This window comes from Lycium ferocissimum, chromosome 7 (genome assembly GCF_029784015.1).
Source record: "Lycium ferocissimum isolate CSIRO_LF1 chromosome 7, AGI_CSIRO_Lferr_CH_V1, whole genome shotgun sequence".
In the NCBI taxonomy this organism is placed as follows: Eukaryota; Viridiplantae; Streptophyta; class Magnoliopsida; order Solanales; family Solanaceae; genus Lycium; species Lycium ferocissimum.
Window position 1 is genome coordinate 4,615,575 of NC_081348.1, and position 22,660 is coordinate 4,638,234.

The following is a 22,660-nucleotide window of genomic DNA, read 5'->3' on the forward strand; positions in this document are numbered from 1 at the left end:
AGCATTTAAAATCATAACTTTGAAACTTCTAGAAATGGAATCATCATCATCATCGTGTTCATCATTATCATTTTGAAAACATCATCATCTTTAGCGTCATAAGAAACTTTGAGAATTATGAATCTGTAGCTTGTGGGGAAAAGGACTTCATGGAAGATATATTTAGGTTCGCAAGAAAAGAAGTCATCATGGGCATCATAGAAAACACCTTGTCTTTAATATTATAACAACCTTGAGAATCATGAACTTCTAGCTTTTCAGGGACAAGGATGTTATGGAAGACATGTACGGAATGGTATAGAAAGAAAGGGACAAGCCTTAGCATACCTTTCGGTCTCCTTAGCGATTCTACATTTATCCTTCCAAGCTCGCAAATCTACATATAACCCATTCATACTATGGTTAGGCTCACAGTCATATACTCATCCTATGTCTTGGATTTAATTCCATTTAAAGTCTACCGAAATTCGGGCAGCATATCTCCTATTTATATGCCTAGCCCGAAATCACAATTCAACAACCAACAGCAACAACAACAGCATCACCAACGCCATTATATTCCATAAAACATCCCACACGATATTTTCCAAGTTTTCCAACTAACCAACTTGTTATATGACTGTCTAATAGTTTTACCTCCGTAAATAAACCGAAATAAATATTAATAAGGAGAGATTCATACCTTACTCCCTCTAGTATTGCAATATCTTCACTTCCCTTCTTGAATTTGAGCCAAAACTTGTCTCCATATGATTTTATAATCGCAAGTATACACTGTTGTCACGACCCAACCGAAGGGCCGCGACGAGCACCCGGTGCTAGCCCACCCGGGCACCCCTTGACATACTTATACATCACATCTAGGTGAGCCACATAGTCAAATCATGCTTTTCATTCATCATCATTCTAATCTCATTGGGCAACAACACATAAATATCATCATTAACAACTATGCCCATATAATTGTACATAAGCCGACAAGGCTATCAAAATAATATCCCAAAATATAGGCCGACAAGGCCAAACATATCTAACCATATACACATGTCTACGAGCCTCTAAGAAGAATACGTCATATCATAACATATGGGCGGGACAGGACCCCGCCATGCCCATGAATATATACATAAAAGAATCTATACCAAAAGCTGCAGCTCCGAATGAAATGGAGCTCCGCTATGTAGTCCCTGAGAAAATACAACTATGGATCAAGTTTGTCTCCCTGGCCACCGGCGGGCATGACACAGCGTCCACAAACAAAAGGACGTTAGTACGAAGAATGTACTGAGTATGTAAAGCATGATCAATATCAATATGAAAGCATAATAGACAACATAATGAGATAACATAAGATGGGAGAAAATAGCATCATCGTCATAGCATTTACTTGCTTTCCATAGGGACGTTCCATTTCTACTGCGTATTCGTGTACATACATTCATATCCGTACTCATTTACCTTTCGTGTCCATTTTCGTATTCGTATTCACATTTCCTTTCATACTCATGCTCATATCATATACATTGCATATACATAGCCTTTACTTGGCATTTACATATTCTTAATATATTCATACTCATAATGATGTCATATACATAGCATATTCGTACTCATATCGATGTCATATACATAGCATTTATATAGCATACCTGATCACGAAGGTTCGGTGTTTTACATACCTGGCCCTACCAAGGCTCAGTGTCATACCTGGCCTTACCAAGGCTCAGGGTTGTTCGTACCCAAGCGCATGCGGTGGCGCGCGCGCGCGTCGTGATATATATATATATATATATATAGATATACATATATACATATTCATTATATTCTACCTGGCCATATAAGCTCGGGGTTCACAATAGCCTCATATGGGCATACATACATATAAGCTCATATTTATCTTTAGCCCTTTTTACTATCGTCATTCATTACATTCTATCCTTAGAGTATTACTCGTCGTATAAGGAACTTAGTACAATCGTGTCATTTAAGCATCATAAGCTTAATATCTTCTAGAGATAGGATCATTGGAGAGTATCATGAACTCGTAGAAGGATAAACATTTGGCCAAAGAACCATGCCTTATGAAAGAAGGGTTAGCCTTACATACCTTTCCGTGCAACTATTCTGTCACTTGTACGTTCCTCTTCAAGGCTCACGTTCTACCTTCATTGAAGTGCATACTCATATTAGATAATGGATAGCTTAGCATTCATGACTAATTCTAGAGAAAATCGGAAAGCATCTCCTTTATTTATACGACTTCCTCCATATCATATATCAACTCCCAAACATCAATAATAATATTCACAATAGTCTCTATTCAACTACATTGTTCTTACTTCACCATTCACTCCAATTCATCCATATTCGTGGTCATATCGCATAATTTCGTTCATTCATATTCAAGGTCTATTCCACGTTCTCAACATCATTTATAACATGATTATATTCATAACGTATCAAGAATCATAACTCATTCCAAACATTTACTCAAAAGTGACACTATTGAACATTCATGACCCATTTCTTATATTCTTTTGCAATCCAAGTGTTTCATCTTCCAAATACTTTAAACAACATGGAAACGTCATAAAACTTACCTTAGATGGTGTAGGATTGAACCTTGGTTGCATATACCTCACTTGAGCAAAACCCTAGATTTTCCTTCACTTGAATTCTTTGTTTTTGATGAACTTTAACGGGTTTCCTCACTTTGATTCACTTGGTTGGATGATAAGAACCTTTGATTTCCCTTGGATTCTTGTTCATGAAATATGATTAGGGTTCTAGAGACTTTAGAGAGAAGTGGAGAAGTGTTGGAAATGAAATAATGAAGTTAGAATCACATTTATAAACTTGGAACATTTCAGCCCGTCGGGAGTTCCACGGACTGTTCCACGGTCCGTGGAACCAAGTGCTGTCCGTGAAACTGGTCGTGGTTCACGACTAGCCAGCCACCTTCTCTGCTTGCAGTTCCATGGACCCATCCACGGTCCGTGGAATATTATATGGTCCGTGGATCATGATTGTGGAACTCACAGTTCCACCGAAGTTGATCCCGTCGTCTCGTTTGATCTCCAATCCTTATGGAACCTTCTTACCACTTGTTTATCACTTCATTAACAATCTAAGGGGTGTTATAACTCTTCCCCAACACATCGTTAAGTTGTCATCAACTTGCTACTCATAAATCCTTTCCGATACTTATCGTATACATGGCCTTCTCTTGGCAACTTTCTCGTCTAACATCGAATGTCTTTAAAAACTTATTTAGAATCATCAAATGCTATTTCTTACTTATTGAAACATCATATACTTCGTACTCTTCATTAGCCTATTCACTGTACATCAACGGAAAATTTTTCGAGGTGTAACAGTTGTCTGGACCAGAATTCGGAGATTATACTTGATTTGCGTTAAAATTTGGTGTGTGAAAGTTATGGGAATATTCCAGAAGTTTGAGGAGGTTTTTAGGGGTTGTTGTGAAGGAAATAAGGGGTTAACCCCTTTATATAACGTCTCAGGCTCGGGTTGCACCGACCTAAAAATTGCTCAGCGCGATCGCATTGAGTTGGCTCTTGGCCCTCTGCGCGTTCACGCAAACCATTTTTCTGGCCTGCCTGCCCGACTTGTAAAGCTCATATCTCCTTACTCCAATACCGTATCAATGCATGGTTTATTGCGTTGGAAACTAGGCTTCATGAACTTCACTTTAGGCTTTTGCTTTGCCTCAAAACTCCTCGTATACTAAAAGATATCCTCTCCTCAAGTAGGGCCAAAATTACCCCTCACATTTTCTCCAGAGTCCAACAAGCTTGGTTTTTCTTAATTCACTTGCTCTCCAATGTTCCCATGGTTTATTATGTGAACTTAAACTCTCATAAACATAAGATAAGCACATCTAGTCTCATGTATCCTTGGAGGTAACTCCAATATCCATACCTAAAACAGCCAACACCAACGAATTTCGATGTACAAAACTACGGGGTGTAACAGTTTAGTAGAGGGGGTATGGTTCCTTATGGGTAGACGGGAAAATGACCGGGCACTGTAGAGCTTAACGAGGGAAAGGGAGGAGGGGGTCTCCTTCCTTCGGCGGAGGCATTCTTTTTTGCTTCGGCTGCCTCCCTTTTGGCTACCTTTTCCTGGAGCGTAGTGAAGGTAGTTAATAATGTTGCAATCACATCCTCCCGGGACGCTGCCTCTTGCTAGTCCTGGGTGTCTCTGTTGTGGAGAGCAAGCTCATTTCTTATTTCTTCAGGGGTACCAGTCATTTTGTCCTTTCCTTTGTCGGAGAGGGATGCTAATACAGCCTTAGATCTTGTGAAGTATGCCAGCTTTTGATGTCACACCAATATCTACTAACAACACGTGGCATCAAGCCAATACAATAGAACAATCAAATCACAACACAACGGGGTGGCTAGCCCCAAACACACAACAGGGCCCAACCTAAGACAATATCCATCCCAACTTCATACCCGAAGGTTCACATGCTGTCTCTGACAATATCATCCAAATATATGCTTCGCTACACGAAGTCTCACCAAGGGTAAGCCATAACCTACCTGATTGGCCGAACCGCAAACACCTACAACTCACTCCTTTGCCTTGCCTTGCCTTTCGGCTGAGCCTCAGAACCAAAGTAGTCTAAGCATAATCGAAATCTAGATTAGAAATCATGAAGAACGATACTAATATTTCTACTATTTAATTTAGCTCAATCCAACCCTAGAAATTGGGGAATCGGGGGCCACAAGGTCAAAACGGAAAATTCGAAAGCAAAATATCAAATTAAGTACTAGGTGATCATAACCCAACCACTAATTGCTGATTTAACTCATGAATTCACCTAATTTCTGATTTCAAGCAAAACCCCCAATTTTGGGTATAAACCCTAACTCTTTGATTCAAGAATTCAACTCTAATAATAGAAGATATATGATTAACAAATTTAGATTCATCAAAATCTAGCATAAACCCCATCAATTTCATCATTAATAAGCCTAGATAGAACATTCATCAAAACCCACTTTCATCATCCATTACTAAGGAATTTCTAAGGAAGAAGGATATGATGATTAGGAACAAGGAATTAGTAAAGGAATTAGCAAAAATTACCACCAAGAGCTTTCTCCAATAATCTTTTAAAACAATCCCCAAGAGCTCACTTTTCAAAATGATATCAAATGATAGACTAAGGGCTTATTTAAAACACACTTAATGAAATAACAGGCCTGTTACCGCCACTGCGGTAACGGGCCGGCACGCGCAGCAACAGCGCCCAACAGACCGTCCCAGCGGTCTGGGCCAAAACATACTTGGCCGCCCCAGCGACCAACACGCCGCAAAAGCGGTGCCGCTGGGACGGCGCTGGTGCCGCCAATGCGAGCACCAGGCACTAGAATCCCACCAAATTTTCTTAGTCTCAAACGAAATCCTGAACCACTCCCGAGGCCATCTGCTCATAAACCACACGCACAGACCCACACAAAAATACGATACGAACGGGCTCGTGGCCTCGGAATTTCCAACGGAGGTCTCGTTGACCCAGTCAACCCCCGATACCTTATTTTCAATTTCCCACCCAAGTCCCAAAATGCATCCGGGTGCATTAGGAATCAAACGAGATACACACACAAGTTCTAAATGACCATCCAGACCTTTCGAAATCAATGGATTTCCGAAAAAGGTCCGTTTACCCAAAAGTCAACTTCGAGTAATCTCTTTTTCACTTAAAGCACCCTATTTCACAAAAAGTTGCCTAAATCCGATTTAGATACCTCGGGAAGCATGTCAACGGTCTCCTTGGGTCAAAAGTGAGCTAATCAATACTCGGAAAGGGGCGAAAATGCTGAAAAGATTATAACGACCAAAAGGGTCGTTACAATACCACGCCTTGCCCATAATACATGAGCTGATAGTTCATTGCCCAGGTCCATATGGTTGGAAGTGGCAGCAGATTATCCCACCAAATGACTGTAGACATTATGAGACTAAGAATGAAAACAAGTATTAAATGAAGTTCCTCAGAATTTTTTTTTAAGCATAATCAGTTATTCTCAATGCAAGATAGACCTGTTGTTGGTTCTACGAGCACTTGGCCAACAAGTTAGAGCCACTTTCTTGTATGAATGAACCACCTCAAGGAACCTTTTTTCATCTTTGAAAGTTGATACTCCAATAATTGTAACATATACAGATAAAATGATAACCATTTCAAATAACATGTAGAATATTTTTTCTAACACCCTGCGAAAGTAATTTGGTGTCTTCCTTCTCAATTATCATAGAAAATATAACAATAAGAACTTGTACTCGACTGCTTCTCCTGAAGTCATCACTAGGCTTCTATGTACTGTATCATTTGGGCAAGAGATCAACCCAACACAAATACTAACATGCCACCCAAACAAAGAACATGTTAAGAAATTATCTTATAAATCACTAACATCAGAATTGATGCTTCTCCAGTGAATATCAAGCAGCCCAATAAACTTTCTCTGAGTGCACTCAAAAGATATAGCATCATCAGTGATATGTTCTTTGGCATTATGCAGGTGAGGGAATTATGGAAACAAGGAAAATAAAGTATCAACAATAATTTTTTGCTTTTTAGCGCAACTCATTTAATTGATGCAACAAACTAAATATCATCCCTCCCGAATAAAAAACTACAATACAAATATCATACATATGCTTTTTGTTGTTGAAAGAGACAATAACAACCAATATCATGCAATTAACATCTGGTTCGAGCAATTCATCGAACACCTTAAGTGTATCATGTAAATCATGCCTCATCCCATATAAAACATGATAGAGTCCTTATCACCCAACTCCACCCTATGGAACTCACACAACAGAGATTTTCAATCAAAAGTAAGAGGAACTTGCTAAGTTACCTCAATTTCCACATATTCATTCGGCTTATTGAACTTCCTGACAGTTTCAAGTGAAGGTATGAGAAACTTGTTCTCTGCCTCAATGTGCTTGGGGCTTAACGATTTCCTGACGAAGGCATCTTCAAATTTTAAGGGTTCAACCATGGGTTCATTAGGCACATCAATCTCTAATGATTTTTCTAGTCACCTTCATTTGATGGAACTTCTTCAATTCCCTTTCTTGTACTTTATTGATCTTCTTTATGAACATGAGAAGCATTTCCATTATATTCCAAATCAATTCCAAGCTTCTCCAAGATTTTGTCCAGTTGGTTTTTGAGTTTATCCAATTGCCTGTCTAATTTATCAAAGTTTGCCCCCATTCGAACACTTGCCGACTGAATGGTTTTTGAAAAATCGTCAAACATAGTTTCTTCTGTTATGGTTGTCAAACTCCCCAAGGTGTCAAGTAGGCTCTAATACCATTTGTAATGTGCTTGAATTGAAATCGAAGAATTAGGGTAGAAATGAGAATTTTATTACCTGTAGAATTCAATACAACATGCTAATTAACTACATTAACAAGCTTGAATTCCTCTGTGAAATCCTAAAAGAATAAGAAAGAAGAAGATGATGACGGAAGAGACGGAGAGAGTTAAGAATCAAGAATTAGCTAAACTTTTCCTAGGTCCATATGTGTATATATGATAGTGAATTGACACTTAAAACTCACATGCGTCCCATCTGCCCCAATTATATTTGGGTTCATGTCAATTAATCAGCATGAAATCTATTGAAGATTTGGCTCTGGGTTAGCCGAAAATCAAAAGTTTAATTGGTCCTTGAAAAATAAGCTTTTTATGATTACATCAGCAGTAATTCATAATGAAGTGGACTGTTTGTAGCGGATTCAATGGAGTCAGTCATAACATCCAGCTTCTTGAAAAGCTCAACGTCATGTTCCATTATAATAGATTCATCCAATTTATCTTGTTTATAAAATTGTCCACATCCGAAATAATAGGGTGTGTGTGGGAGGGGTTAAGAATTAGTTATCTGTGTATATTAGTTATTTACACTTCTCAAAAAAATTAATTGTCGATATGGCTCATTACATTGAGCAAAACATCCTCATGCTACATGGATTAATACACTGGGTGTTGGGAAAACCACAAAATAAAACAAGTATAATAATAAATAATATTTTTTATTTAGCAAACTAATACTACTGAAAATATACTTGGAAAAATAAATATTACTACGATAATATATTTAGTAAATATGACTTGAGTCGTGCTAGGCACTGTCCTAAGAAACTATTTCAGCAATGTAAAATGTTTCCCCAGGATTAAACAAGTCCTTCTCTAATTAATTAGAGGATACAGGAATCAACAAACAAACAAAAGATCTATATATGAAAAGAGTAATAGTGGTTAAAGAACTTTTTATAAAAAGGGCATGAGAGAATTAAAGTAGAGCACGAGATTAGCTCTGTTGTTGGATAATTATTGTGAAAACTCCTAAGCCAATTTATAGTAAGGTGGTGGAGTACTTGACAAACAAGTATACTTGCCATCCAAGTACACGTACTTGGTAAACAAGTGTCTTGCCAACCAAGTATTAATCTTGGCCAATAAGTAAGTTGTCATTTCTCCAAGTAATACCAATATATAAATTATAAAATATTTACAAATCTTTAAAATATCACTACAATCCCCCACTATTTTAAAGAATTTTTAAATAGAAGTGTAAAATTTGCTGGATTTGCATGTCTGAAATGCAGTAGGTTTGGTGCCTTTTGGGCTATGAACCAAACTTAGACCAATAAAATTTAACTTACAGAATTACTGGTGAAATATAAAATTTCTATGAACCAATAATGCTTGTTGTAAGTCAGAGACTTTATCAATCACATTTCGACTCCGTAATTTTGCTGTTCAACGCGGTTTTGCGCCCTAGGCCATACGCGTGCCTGGTTATTCATGAGAGCTCTAGAGACTAGGCTAACATCTCATAGGAGCGGCCTCACTCCACTCTCATATAGGTGAATTCAACAAGTGCACACTGCTTTAAATACACCATCCATAAGGACTATGAATTCATTAAGAGTTAATACCTCATCCTCACAATTAATAGCAGTTCAAGCACTCTCTTTAAGCGCGCAGAGTCAATATCGACTTGTTATTACCCATATGTCACGGGATCTCCAATCACATAGGTTGGGTTACCATCTCTATTGACAATCATATGGCCTTAACCCGATCTCTCTTGAAGTTTGAAGAATTAATTTTCTTTCCACGGGTTTAGTCAGAGAATCGGCCAAATTCATTTCTGACTTCACATAATCAATGGAAACTATTCCATCTCTCAGCAGCTGCTTAACGACATCATGTCTCAATTTCATGTGTCTACTCTTACAATTATAAGATTTATTCTTTGCAATGGCTATTGCCGCTTGATAATCACAATGCATAAACACAGGAGGCAACTCATCCTTTATTAAAGGGATATTTGCTAAGAAATTTATCAGCCACTCAGCCTCAGAACCAGCTAACTCCAGAGCTACAAACTCTGACTCTATAGTCGATCTAGCAATGATCGTCTGCTTAGCTGATTTCCAAGATATTGCACCCCCACCAAGGGCGAACACATAGCCACTAGTGGATTTTGTCTCATCTGAATCAGAGATCCAGGTTGCATCATAATACCCTTCTAAAGTAGAGGGAAATCCACTATACATGATACCATAATTCATGGTACCTCTCAAATATTTCATCAGTCTAATCAATGCAGACCAATGCTCATGATTGGGATTATGAGTATATCTACTCAGTCTACACACAGCATAGGCTATATCAGGCCTTGTAAAATTCATTAAATGCATCAGACTCCCAATAATCAGTGTATATTTAGACCGAGTTAAGTTACCATTATTCTTTTTCAATTGAGAGTTAGCATCATAAGGAGTGGCCACAGGTGTCACCTCAAAACATTCAAACTTCTTAAGAAGTCTCTCCACATAATGTTCTTGTGACAGAAATATATTATCATCACTCCTTATAACTTTAACTCCCAATATCATATTTACTTCACCCAGATCTTTCATATCAAAATTAGTAGACAAAAATAATTTGGTACTTTCCACAATATTTAAATTTGTACCAAATATGAGCATGTCATCAACATATAAGCATATTATCACGTAATCTTTGTCTACCACTTTAGTATAAACGCATTTATCCACCTCAACAGAAGAAAAACCGTCTCTCAATAAGACTTGATCAAATTTCTCATGCCACTGTTTAGGAGCTTGCTTAAGGCCATAAAGTGATTTCATTAATTTACAAACTTTATTTTCTTGTCCAGTAACAATACATCCCTTAGGTTGAACCATATAAATTTCTTCTTCTAAATCACCATTTTAAAAAGCTGTTTTTACATCCATTTGATGGATAAAAAGCTTGTGGATTGATGCTAAGGCAATTAAAACTCGAATAGAAGAAATGCTAGTCACTGGTGCAAATGTATCAAAATAATCAATATTTTGCTTTTGAGAAAATCCTTTTGCAACTAAACGAGCTTTATATTTATCTATAGAGCCATCAGGATTAAGCTTCTTTTTTAAAATCCATTTACAACCAATAGGTTTTGCACTAGGAGGTAAATCAGTCAAAATTCATGTATTATTTTTCATAATAGAATCAATTTCAACTTTTATTGCCTCTTTCCAAAATTTAGCATCAGAAGAAGATATAGCTTCAAAATAATTTGATGGTTCATTATCGACAAGAAAAGTTTGAAAATCATTTCCATACGAAAAATATTCCTTCCTAGGCCTTTTGCTCCTTCTCAGTTCCTCATTAGAGGTACTCTCATTTCTTTCAACAGGTCCATGAGAAATTTTATCAGATAGTGGAAAAATATGTTCAAAAAATTCAGCATTCTTTGTCTCAATTATAGTATTGCAATCAAGCACATCACTTTTCAACACAAGAAATCTGTATGCAGCACTATGTTCAGCATATCCAATAAGCATACGATTAGTTTTTAGAACCTATTTTTCTCTTTTTAGGTTCAGGCAAAAGAACTTTAGCAAGACACCCCCACACTTTTAAATATTTCAGATTAGGTTTATAATCTTTCCACAATTCATAAAGAGTTTTGCCAGTTCTTTTATGAGGAATTCTATTTGTAAGTGACATGCAGATAATGTAGCTTCAACCCACAAATTATCAGGTGCATTAGAACTAACTAACATGGAATTCATCATTTCCTTCAATGTTCTATTTTTCCTTTCAGCAACTCCATTAGACTCCGGTGAATAAGGCGGAGTTATTTCATGAATAATACCTTCTTTTTCACAAAAAGCATTTAAGGACAAATATTCTCCACCTCTATCAGATCTAATTCTCTTGATTTTTCTACTAAGTTGATTTTCAACCTCGGTTTTATAAGAAATAAAAGCATTAAAAGCATCATCTTTATTTCTAAGCAAGTACAACTTAGTAAATCGAGAAAAATCATCAATAAAAGTCACATAATATCTTTTACCACCTCTAGTCATAGTCTGCTTTAAATCACCTAAATCAGTGTGAATCAAAGATAATAATTCAGTTTCTCTATTTACTGAAAAACATGACTTTTTAGTAATTTTAGCTTCAGCACCTATTTCACACTGTCAAAATTATTTGAGTCTAAGCCAGATATTAAACCAAGCGATTGCATTTTCTTTATATATGCAGTATTAACATGTCCTAGTCTAGCATGCCACAAAGAAAATGCATTTTCACAGATATCATTAGAAACATTAAGCACAAATAGACCACGGTTATAAGATCCTTTGCCCACCAAAATATTATTTTTGGTCAACACAACCTCATTTTCTTCAAAAGAAACCTTCACCCCAACTTTTCCTAATAATCCCACAGAAATCAAATTGGTTTGGATATTAGGAACATGCAATACATCACTCAATGCTAGAATTTTACCAGATGTGAGTTTGAGAAGAACTTTTCCTTTCCCAAGAACTTGATTTGTCCTTGAGTCACCTCAACTTGGGTGTATGACACAAAATTATTTTATTTACACAAATGTGCCTAGTAGCACTAGAGTCTATCGCCCAGTTTCTCACATTGGCCTCAATATTTATTTCTGAAATGATCGCAATGATTATATCATCCGCTTCAGCCAAATTTATTTTTGACTTAACGAGATTGTCATTTCTCACAAATATTCTCTTGCACTGAGGAGTATTTTTCGTGAAGGTTTTATTATTGGCTTTGGGCTTGTAACCATGTCCATTTACATACCTGAATTTTGGCATCATCATTTGGCTAAATTGTGGACACATTAATGCATCTGCATCACCATGGACATCTGGCAAGATGACGGGAACAGGAGCAGCCATGACAACACTCATGTCGGTATTATCACTAATTTCACAAGCAATATTATTTGCCTTAGTTTCTTAGATAGTTGGAAAAACCACAAAATAAAACCAGTACAATAATAAATAATATTTTTTATTTAGCAAACTAATACTACTGAAAATATACTTGGAAAAATAAATATTACTACGATAATATATTTAGTAAATATGACTTGAGTCGTGCTAGGCACTGTCCTAAGAAACTATTTCAGCAATGTGAAATGTTTCCCCCATGATTAAACAAGTCCTTCTCTAATTAATTAGAGGATACAGGAATCAGCAAAATTAAATAATACCAGCAAGTTTCAATGAAAACAAACAAAAGATCTATATACGAAAAGAGTAATAGTGGTTAAAGAACTTTTTATAAAAAGGACACGAGAGAATTAAAGTAGAGCATGAGATTAGCTCTGTTGTTGGATAATTATTGTGAAAACTCCTAAGCCAATTTATAGTAGTAAGGTGGTGAAGTACTTGGCAAACAAGTATACTTGCCATCCAAGTACACGTACTTGGTAAACAAGTATCTTGCCAACCAAGTATTAATCTTGGCCAATAAGTAAATTGCCATTTCTCCAAATAATACCAATATATAAATTATAAAATATTTACAAATCTTTAAAATATCACTACACTGGGTAAATTACAAATAACAGACACATCCTCTCAAGTGTGTAATTAATTTTTAGTAATTGATAATAATGAATATAATTGCTGTCAATGCGTAAAGAACAATCTCAAGGAGCGCTCTTGGCTCTAATTGTCACGTTCTTTGTAAAGTTTCTTTTCTTTATTTTGGTATAAAACTAAGGAGGAAACAAATAAAAATCTGAATGTAAAAATGTAAAAATGTAACAAGACTAATATCGGACAATTTTTATTCATTTATGGTATAGTGGGTTGAATGATTTCTTTGTTAAAAAGCAAGGGCCAAATCTGAATCCTTTGCTTTATTTAGGATGCTCTCACAATAAACTCTAATCATAACTACCCATACAAATCTTGCATATTAATTCATTTACTGGCTTCAAAAGCAAGAAATATAATTATTTCTTGTTAATATGAATCTCCCCCCCCCCCCTCCACCCCCCACCCCGCTCCTTTTCCATAAGATCTACAATTATAGCAAATTTAGTTGATAATTAAAGTTACATTATATTTTTATTGAGGAATCCGACATACATAATCTGAACTCTGTTTTTATCTTTTATGGCCAGCATTATTTTCACTTTGAGAAAATATGAAAAATATTCTCATATAATATTCGGGATTTAAAGTTTACAGGTTCTTATAACGATATCAACTATCAAGCTATATTACAGTAATAATTGTGTTCACAATCAAATATACAGTAGATTTCTTTATATAAATATAAAGTCCAAACATAAACTACTGAGTTCACTTGAACCGCAAGCGAATCTCTAGATCCGCCCTGCTATAATATATGTGTGCATTCCTCTGCAAAACACTGATTATATAGCTCTCAAAGTATAGACATTTTCGTATTTTCTTGTTTCTTTTTCTGTTAGAAATAATAATAATTATAACAATAATAATAATAATATAAGATGAAATAAAACAAACAAATAGTAGCCTTGCATTTTGAAAGTGGACGGACTAATTTGAAAAGATTAAAGAAAAACGTGAAGTCTGTTGGGGCTCAATGCTAATGAGGGAATGCATGAGACATGGGAAATAAATAAATTGGAAAAAAAGGATACCGTTAGATGCTTAAAAAGCGTGCTTAATTTGTCATCATTCCCTCGGACATAAAAAGGGGAAACAATTCGGTGTAAAGCATAACATAGTATATAGTCTATAAATAGGCACTAAAGATTAATTAAATCAACTGAATTATGACTGGGCCCCTTCCATAATTTTCGGCAAAATTATTGTAATTTGTAACAATTGAGATTGCCATCTTCAAATTATGAAGGTGGCTTACACAATCTTAATAACAGGAAGAGTTTTAGTTCCTTCTATACAATATCTAAAAGTTAAACGAATTTGATTAATAACCTTTATAATACGAATAGAATCAAATTCATGTTCATGTTAACATAAAAGCGTATCCAATATCAAGACGATTAAGAGAAGAGGATAGCCATATATATACGCTTTTTTTTTTGTTTATGTCTCAAACTGATTAGTTTAAGTAGGAAATTACAAATGCATTGATTTCGCGAATTAACAATCTCTGTTTAAAATTTTGAAAAAACGTTCTTGTAGATATGTTAAATGAATAAAATATGTCGAGGAAAGTATCAATTATACAGTGGAATTATAGATAGCACAATCAAAAGCTTGTAACAATAGTTAGAATAACAACTTAATCTGCTTTCTCTTTTTTCTTGGGAAATGAATTAAGTATTGAAACCTTCTCATAGCTATCAAGATTATTGATAATTATTGGAGATTGATATATAAGTAATACCTCATTAACTGATGACCCTAAGAAAAAGAGAGATATTCCCAATCTCTGGTGGCTATGAAGAAGGTGTCATTTTATTGATAATTATTGGAGACTGATATATAAGTAATGCCTCATTAACTGATGACCGTAAGAAAAAGAGAGATACTCCCAATCTCTGGTGACTATGAAGAAGGTGTCATTGCACTTCAAAAAACGTGAAAGGGATCTATAACTGAGGAAAACATAGAGGGTAATGAAGGAGGTCATTGCAATTTTGAAAAACATGAAATAGAAGTCAACAAAATAGTAACAAATCAATCTTGGTGTGTCCAATGCGTCCCATTTTGCTTAGCTTTGTCTTATTTTTCTTTTCAACTTGTGTGTTTGAAATGTTACCGTGTTTACTTAAATGAAGTTTCAAACTAATAAGGAGTTTAATCACTGCATGATTAATTATTTTATACTTTTGAATTTAATTAATTTGACATCTTTATATTCTGTTAACATAATGTAGTATTGTTTCACTTCACTTTACTACAATCGCGATCCAATAAATATCAAATATACTTAAAACCCATCATGATGTACCAGCTCAGTTTATAAATTATAATGATAATTAAGAATTAACATGATCTAATCTCTCGAATTCCGTACCATATATTGTTCGAATCCTAGCTCCTTTGAGATACAAAAGATTTTTAGAAAGAAAAAGAAAACTGTTGCTAGTAAAAGTGGCCAAAATGCAAATGAACTGTCTATCCTGACCATACGACCTTTTCCACTTGCCGAGAAATATCCAAAGATTAACAGGGAAAACTCTTTTTATTGAAGACAACAAAGATTTATTTATTTTTCCCACAAAGACAGCAACTTTTAAAAAAAAATGTAAAATGGTTAATTACTCACTCTTTCCTCACTACAAACACACCCTTTTTCATTTTTAGAACGTTTCTAATTTTGATGTCTTTTGTTAAACTTATATTTCATATTTCACATTTCACTATGTATCGCACAATTGTGATTTAATCCATTTTCATTCAAATTTATTAGGGATTTTTCATTCTGGCTCGTCGATCGAAATTAATTACGGATGCTAGCTAAAATATACAAAAAAACATACACTGATTATGTATATTCTATGTATATTTATCCTTAATATGCGTACCTATACATTTGCTGACTATTTTGTAAAAATAAACACGGTAAGACATTAGACTATAATTATATCAATTTATAATGCTAAAACGAAAAGAATTGAGAAGTAAAAGAATAGTCAGTTTTTTAAATTAAAAAGCTTTGAGTTTCACAATGTGGTAAGGCAGAGAGTGTCTTGCAGGCTCAGGGTAATGATGTCTCAAGTAATTAAAGCTAAGCCATCACTCAAAAGCAACGTCTCTTTTCTATTTTTTTCTTTTTTTGTTGGTTTTCTCTGGTTTTAAAATACCCTCCAAACACACTTTCACATGTCAGTGAAATCATATTTCCCTCTCTTTCTTCTTCATCTCCTTCTCCTTTCATTTTTCTAAATTTCATCTAAAAAAAACCATGACTAACTATAGAATGGACTCAGAAGAGGAAGCTTTGTTTCGTAATTCTCCCTATCCACTTTACTTCGTGCAAAGTCCATCCACCATCTCCCATGCAAATAGTGGAGAACTGTCTCGTCACAACAACAACAACAATAACAGTAACGAGTTTTCATTAGTATGTCATTCTCCAATGCCACGACCAGAAGCCGGTCCATTGGCTCTCTCTCGATACTCATCTCGTGGATCTAACCACTTGTTCTCGCATCACGAGAAGAAGATTTCTTGCGACTCTCTTCAGAGCCACGGGACAGGAATCGATGAGAACATCGAGATTGATCGAGAGAAACATTGTAGTGCAATGTTGTTGGTTCACGGGGAAAATGGCAGTAGTGTTCATGAAGAGGGGGATGAGTACGAGGATGAGGATGAAGAGGATTATTATTATGGGAAAGGAAGTTGGAAGAGGTTTTTTTCTTTGGGATATTCGGATTCGACCCCATGGATCGTTTTGCAAGTAACTTGGAGGCTTATTGTGAGTATGATAGTAGCTTTGGTTGTTTTCTATCTTGCCACAAAGCCCCCTGCACCTAAGATTTCTGTTAAGGTAACAATCTTATTTTCTTCTTATGCTTTAGATAACCATTTGATATTCAGAACATACTCACCCAATTAATTTAAATTCACGCAGTGTATGATTTATTAAAGACTTCCTATCTTCTTAACTGCCTAACCCGACCCGTTTAAGCTGATTTTCTTCTATATTTTCTATCATACAAAAGTAGGTAGTGATTCTTTAATTTTTACTATTACTTATTAATTTGATTACTTGGTTTTTCCATTGAATCACATTCTTCATTCTTGTTTCTTTATTTTTTTCTTTAACAATATCATATTCCCTCATTGCTATCCAAAATGCCAAAACATGGTATATGAACTAATTTTCTAGAGTAGCCATATTATAATATTAGCGTTTGGATTTGGTTTTGGTTTACCTTTTGAAAATTCTCTTATTAAAGTTATGTAAATATTTGTTTGTTTAAAATGCTTTTTGGAGAACTTTTGTATTTGTGCTCGGGAAAACCTACATTTGGATTGTTTTTCAGTTTGCATAAGACATTTTGGTTTATTTTCGATATACGAACTGGGTGATCCTAATTAGAATAGAAGTACCAATATAAGAACAAGAATTTGATAATTGACTACCAAATTTGTTTTTATTATTTAAAAACCATTAGCATTTGTTTTTCTTTTTAAAGTGAAAATCTTCCAAGTGAAAAGGACACAAGATTTCTTGTAAAGGCATTGAAAAGGCCCAATATCTTTACATTGAAAAGGCCCAATGTCAAAATGCGAGGGAAACGTTGTTGAATGAAAGGCCATTTTTGTAAAGATAATTTCGAGAAGAATTGAAGGACCCAAACACATTTTCCAAACTTATTTAGTCCACGTAAGGCCCTTTAAGGAGGCCCAATTTAGTGCGCGCTGGGCCGGATAATGCTGGGTTCTCTTAAACATTTCGATTCATGTTTAGAGATTCAAACTTGGATTTTTTAACATATAAGAGGCATTTAAGTATAATAACTATAATTTCATTATAAATCTTAGTTGTATAGGCATTTGTATTTACAGCTCGTAGCTACAAGGTATTTGACTGTATTTGGCTGACTATATATACAGGGGTGGAGCCACATAGGGCCAAGGGGGTTCATCCCCTTCGATGGAAAAAACACTATTTATACATGGTTAAAATTTCTTTTTATATATATATAGTAGATGTTGAACCCCCTTTGGCTTCTTTGTACGTTTACTTTTTTATATTTTGAACCCCCTTAGTGAAAATCCTGGCTCTGCCACTATATATACATATGTATTTGTATTTAAAGCTTGTAACTATAAGGTATATGTATTTAGCTGCCTGTATTTTTGGGCAAATTAGATGTATTTGACTATATGTGTTATTTGACTGATTTATACACATATGTATTTGGATGACTGTATTTTGGCAAAGTAAAGCGTTTGACTGTATATGTTGTTTGACTGATCTATATGCATATATGTATTTGACTGACTGTATTTTGGAAGTGTATATTTGAAGACATCCGGATACATGTGAAACGGGTAAAACATAGTTGTATTTGGCTGATTGTATTTTAGAACTATGTGTACACCTGAATACACGCGAAATAGGTAAAACATAGCTGCGAAATTACAAAAACAGTAACTACGATTGGTCAGAAGCCTAGAGACTATAGCTATTTATCTAATAAACCCTTCTTACTTTACACAAAAGTCCAACAAAAACCATAACAAAAGATAACTTTAATCATTATTTTTCATAAATTTTAACCAGTATAACCATTGTATAATTGTGTACAACAAATATGTATATATTATATATTAATTAAACACTGATGACGATACAAACAGTTACAACTAGGTGGGTGAATTATTTTAGCCGCCTGACTAAAAATATTAAGATCCCTTATTTTAAATACGGGGGACAGGATCTTCCGTGGAATGATAGAAAAGAGCAATTAGATGCAAAAGTTCCTATAAAAAAAGTTAAGAGGCAAAAGAGTATTTACTGAATTTCTAATTTTGGTAGTGAAGAAGAGGTAAAATATAAATAACTTTTTATCCATTTATCTAATATAGTAGTAGTAAAAAAGAACTATTCATTACACCCCAATTTAGCTATACCGTCAAGTTCTGACATGACTATTCTGGTAAATTTTATTACTCCATATATATTGTAGTACTAAAAGTGGAAAAAGTTAGGTGCAATTTTACTTATTGAATATTTTGAATCATTTTTTGCAACAAAAGTGAGCCTCGAAGTGCCTTTTCGATTTAATTGAAAAAAGCACCAAATGTAGAAAGTAGAACAGCTATTTTTTTTTAATTTAAAAAAGGACTATAATTAATAAATCAGAGAATTTGTTTCAACGTAACTCAGCTTTGTCGAAAAGTATATATTTAAGCCTGAGCATTTGTCGTAGGATAATTATCCGTTGTATTTCTTTTTATATCTTCGATTTGTGGGATAATATTCATTTCAAAGGAATCAAACTGCAATTATGTCCCTTTATTATTAGACCTTGGTCGGATAACATTCAATTTTCAGTATTAGACATTTTCTTAAGTTTTAACCTTTAATTTTTTTCAAAAGCATATTTATACTCAATATTTACACCAAACTAAATATTTACCATTCTATCTGTATCACATCAATCCCTTCTCACAAAATTTTAAGTACCTATAATTATGGAATTCAGCCTCAGTTGCCACTCATCATTCGAAGCATCATTATTTCATTTATCCTTTTTTTACTTTTAGCAATGGCACCACATTATAATGCTAGAATGCTTATCATGTTGCTAATGCTACATAATGATTGATGAAGGGAAGCCACCTTCCTTTTCATTGAATTAGTACTCTTCGGTACTTTTAGTACAGATTTAAATCTGCAATTGATCATGAATAGTGAAACAAGTTTGGCTATGTATGTCTGCTATTTTTAGTTGTCTAAGCTACCAAAAAAAAAAAAAAATCATAATAATTATTAGTGTTGTCTATTCAATATCTGGCTTTCTTGAGTGGCACTAGCTTATTTATCTTTAGAATCTTGATATTTTTTAGTGTGAATGAACAATTTATCTTCTTTGAATGTCTATCAGATGTCACTAATTTGCAGTAGTGTTATCTTTGCAAAACTTGTATTATAGCAATAACAAGACTAATCACTAAAGCTGGTGGTGGAGTAGTAAGTACTCCATCTTTAATAAGAGGTATCGAGTTCCTGACGCGCATACTCTGGATAGGAATGAAATCGTCTTTGATAGGGAGTACTGCTTTATCCTCCAAAGCGGAATTTCCTGACGAGCATATTCTGAATTAGCCTAGTCCCAAGGGATATGGAAGACAAAAATGAAAAGAGATGACCAACCAGTGTTCTTGGCATTAACTTTTCGGCTTTTTATACTTGATATATTTATTAACTAACTTACTATTACAGGTTAAACTATATTAATACTGTGAAATTCTTGTTGCAGTGTATATATAATTACTTGAATAATTATTTGTATATCATACCTACTTATTGTAGATTGCGGGTATTCGTGAATTTGGATTAAGAGAGGGAGTGGATGGAACTGGTGTAAACACCAAAATGCTGACATGCAATTGTTCAATGACCTTACAAATAGATAACAAGTCTAAGCTCTTTGGGCTTTACATTCATCCCCCTGCCATGGAAATGTACTTTGGAAGGCTCCCTTTCATATTAGCACAAGTAAGGTTTTCTCAATTATATTTACCATTTATGTTATTTTCTTGCTACTTGAATTATTATTATATGTCTCCGCAGTTTAACTAATTATTCAGAAAAAAATAAAAACAAGTGAAATGAATTGGATTAAGATGAGTTGAGAGTAGTTCACAGTGCAACCTCAAATACTTTTAAGCTTGCTGGTATGTATTGTTTTAATTTTCTGGCCATACAATTGAGTCGTTAAAAATAATGTACTGTATATTACATTAAAATTATATTGTACAATAAAAATCATGTGATTGTCCTTGTTTTTTCTATTTTTTCAACGAAAAGTGTCATTTGACTATTTGAGTTGATTTGGGCTAATAATAGAGCCCAAGTTAATTGCCAACGTTTTTTATGTTTAGTTTGGTGTTTAGACCAGTCATAAGGTCGAAATTGACACCCACAAAGTCTTACAATGTTTGCTATGCTTAACATGTACATATTAGGGGTCATTTGGTGCATGGTATAAGTTGGGATATCTCAACACTAATTTTGGTATTAATTTTGTTTCATGTTTGATAGAAGGATTAAATTTATCGTGGGATAAATTTATATCTTCTACTAAATAGAGTATAAAATGAAGCACAATCTTAAGGATGGGATATGCCACCTTATCTCACTAACCTTGGAATTATTTTATCCCATCTCCCAGATGTGATAAATTAGTCCCGAAATTATAATCCCGGGATAATTTAGTCCGTGTACCAAACGACTCGGAGATTAGCAGCACTTTGTGTAACTCTTTCTTTTTTTATTCTAACAAACAAAACATCAAGTTCAGGAAGGTTATATGCACCAATAGTGAAAACATTTTTTAAAATCATTAATGTAGTTTAACATGTGACCATAGCTTAATTTATTATGGTACTCCCTCTGTCCCAATTAAAGTGTTTTACTTTCTTGTTTGGTCTATCCCAAAAAGAGTATTTTTTTTCTATATTTAGTAAGTTGTCAATTCAAACATCTTACATGACAAATTTAAAACCATCAGATTCAATGGACATTTTAGTAACATTACATACATCTTAAATTTAAAACTATAAGATTCAAAAGTCTCTTTTTATTCCTTAAACTTTGGGTCCAGTCAAAATAAGACACTTAAATTGGGACACAAGGAGTATTATTTTCACTAGGTCATTAATTATGTCTATCACGAGCAATTTACAAGTAATTAAGTAACCTGATCGTATCGATATCTTACACCGCTTGTAAACGAAACCTCTAACCTTCTCCAATATCATAATATAAAAATCAAGGGAAGAGGGTACTTAACATTGTCATATTTTTCTTTGTTAGGGTGAAGAACTTTATGCAGGGAGCTATGGGCCAGCATACTTCAAGCTAAGTGCAGGGACAAGGAACAAGGCATTGTATGGGGCAGGAAGAGTTATGCAAGATATGCTCCGATCCAACAAAGGATTGCCTTTGCTAATTCGCGTACATCTCAGTTCAACTTTCCATGTTGTTTGGGGTCTCATCAAGCCCAAATTTCATCACCAAATCGAGTGCCTTGTTGTTCTTCATAACACGTACAATAAAAGACAGAGGACCCAAGCTTATAATAGCACTTGTGTGTTGACATCTTAATTCTTAAAACCATCAATTTTTTTTAATTGCAAGATGTTGATGAAGGAAAAAAAAAAACAAGAGAAAATGTATTGTTAATTATCTGTGTCGCGAATCGATTTCAGTTGGTTGATATTGCAGCAAGAAGGTATTCTCAGCCATGAATTTTTGTAAAGGATGTGGAAGGATCCATTAGTATATAATATTAATGATATGTGCTTCGATCTATAGTTCAAATTTGTTTTCCAATAAATAGCATGAATTTCTTCCATTTAATAATATCAATTAGTTTAACCTGGCTGAATTACCACAGATTGACATTTGTGTTTTGCTTATTGTATATATAGTAGATGTTGCTACTCCATTACCTTGTGCTAATTACTCGAGGAGAGCTAATATTTTCATAGTGCAAAATCCCTTAATTATGCCTAGAGATGTAATTGGGCAGGTTAAACCTTAATCTGCTAAAAAAATTACCCGTTTTCTGCTTCGTTTAGCATTTTTCCATTAATCTGCCTCATTAAT

The 22,660-nt window shown here is 34.5% G+C and overlaps 1 protein-coding gene across 1 annotated transcript; it reads left to right on the plus strand.

Moving 5' to 3' along the window:
- Positions 1 to 16,139: 16,139 nt before the first annotated feature.
- LOC132063142 (uncharacterized) lies at positions 16,140 to 22,372 on the plus strand. The gene is made up of 3 exons (XM_059455582.1): positions 16,140 to 16,858; positions 20,360 to 20,545; positions 21,866 to 22,372. Exons 1-3 carry the CDS (start codon positions 16,271 to 16,273, stop codon positions 22,154 to 22,156), a joined length of 1,065 nt encoding a protein of 354 aa, XP_059311565.1. The 5' UTR covers positions 16,140 to 16,270; the 3' UTR covers positions 22,157 to 22,372.
- Positions 22,373 to 22,660: the final 288 nt, after the last annotated feature.

Excerpts from the sequence above, each read along its gene's own strand:
- LOC132063142 (XM_059455582.1), top strand. The coding sequence starts at position 16,271 with ATGACTAACTATAGAATGGACTCAGAAGAGGAAGCTTTGTTTCGTAAT. Across the intron at positions 16,859-20,359 it reads CACCTAAGATTTCTGTTAAG|ATTGCGGGTATTCGTGAATT; the intron begins GTAACAATCTTA and ends TACTTATTGTAG. Across the intron at positions 20,546-21,865 it reads TCCCTTTCATATTAGCACAA|GGTGAAGAACTTTATGCAGG; the intron begins GTAAGGTTTTCT and ends TTTCTTTGTTAG.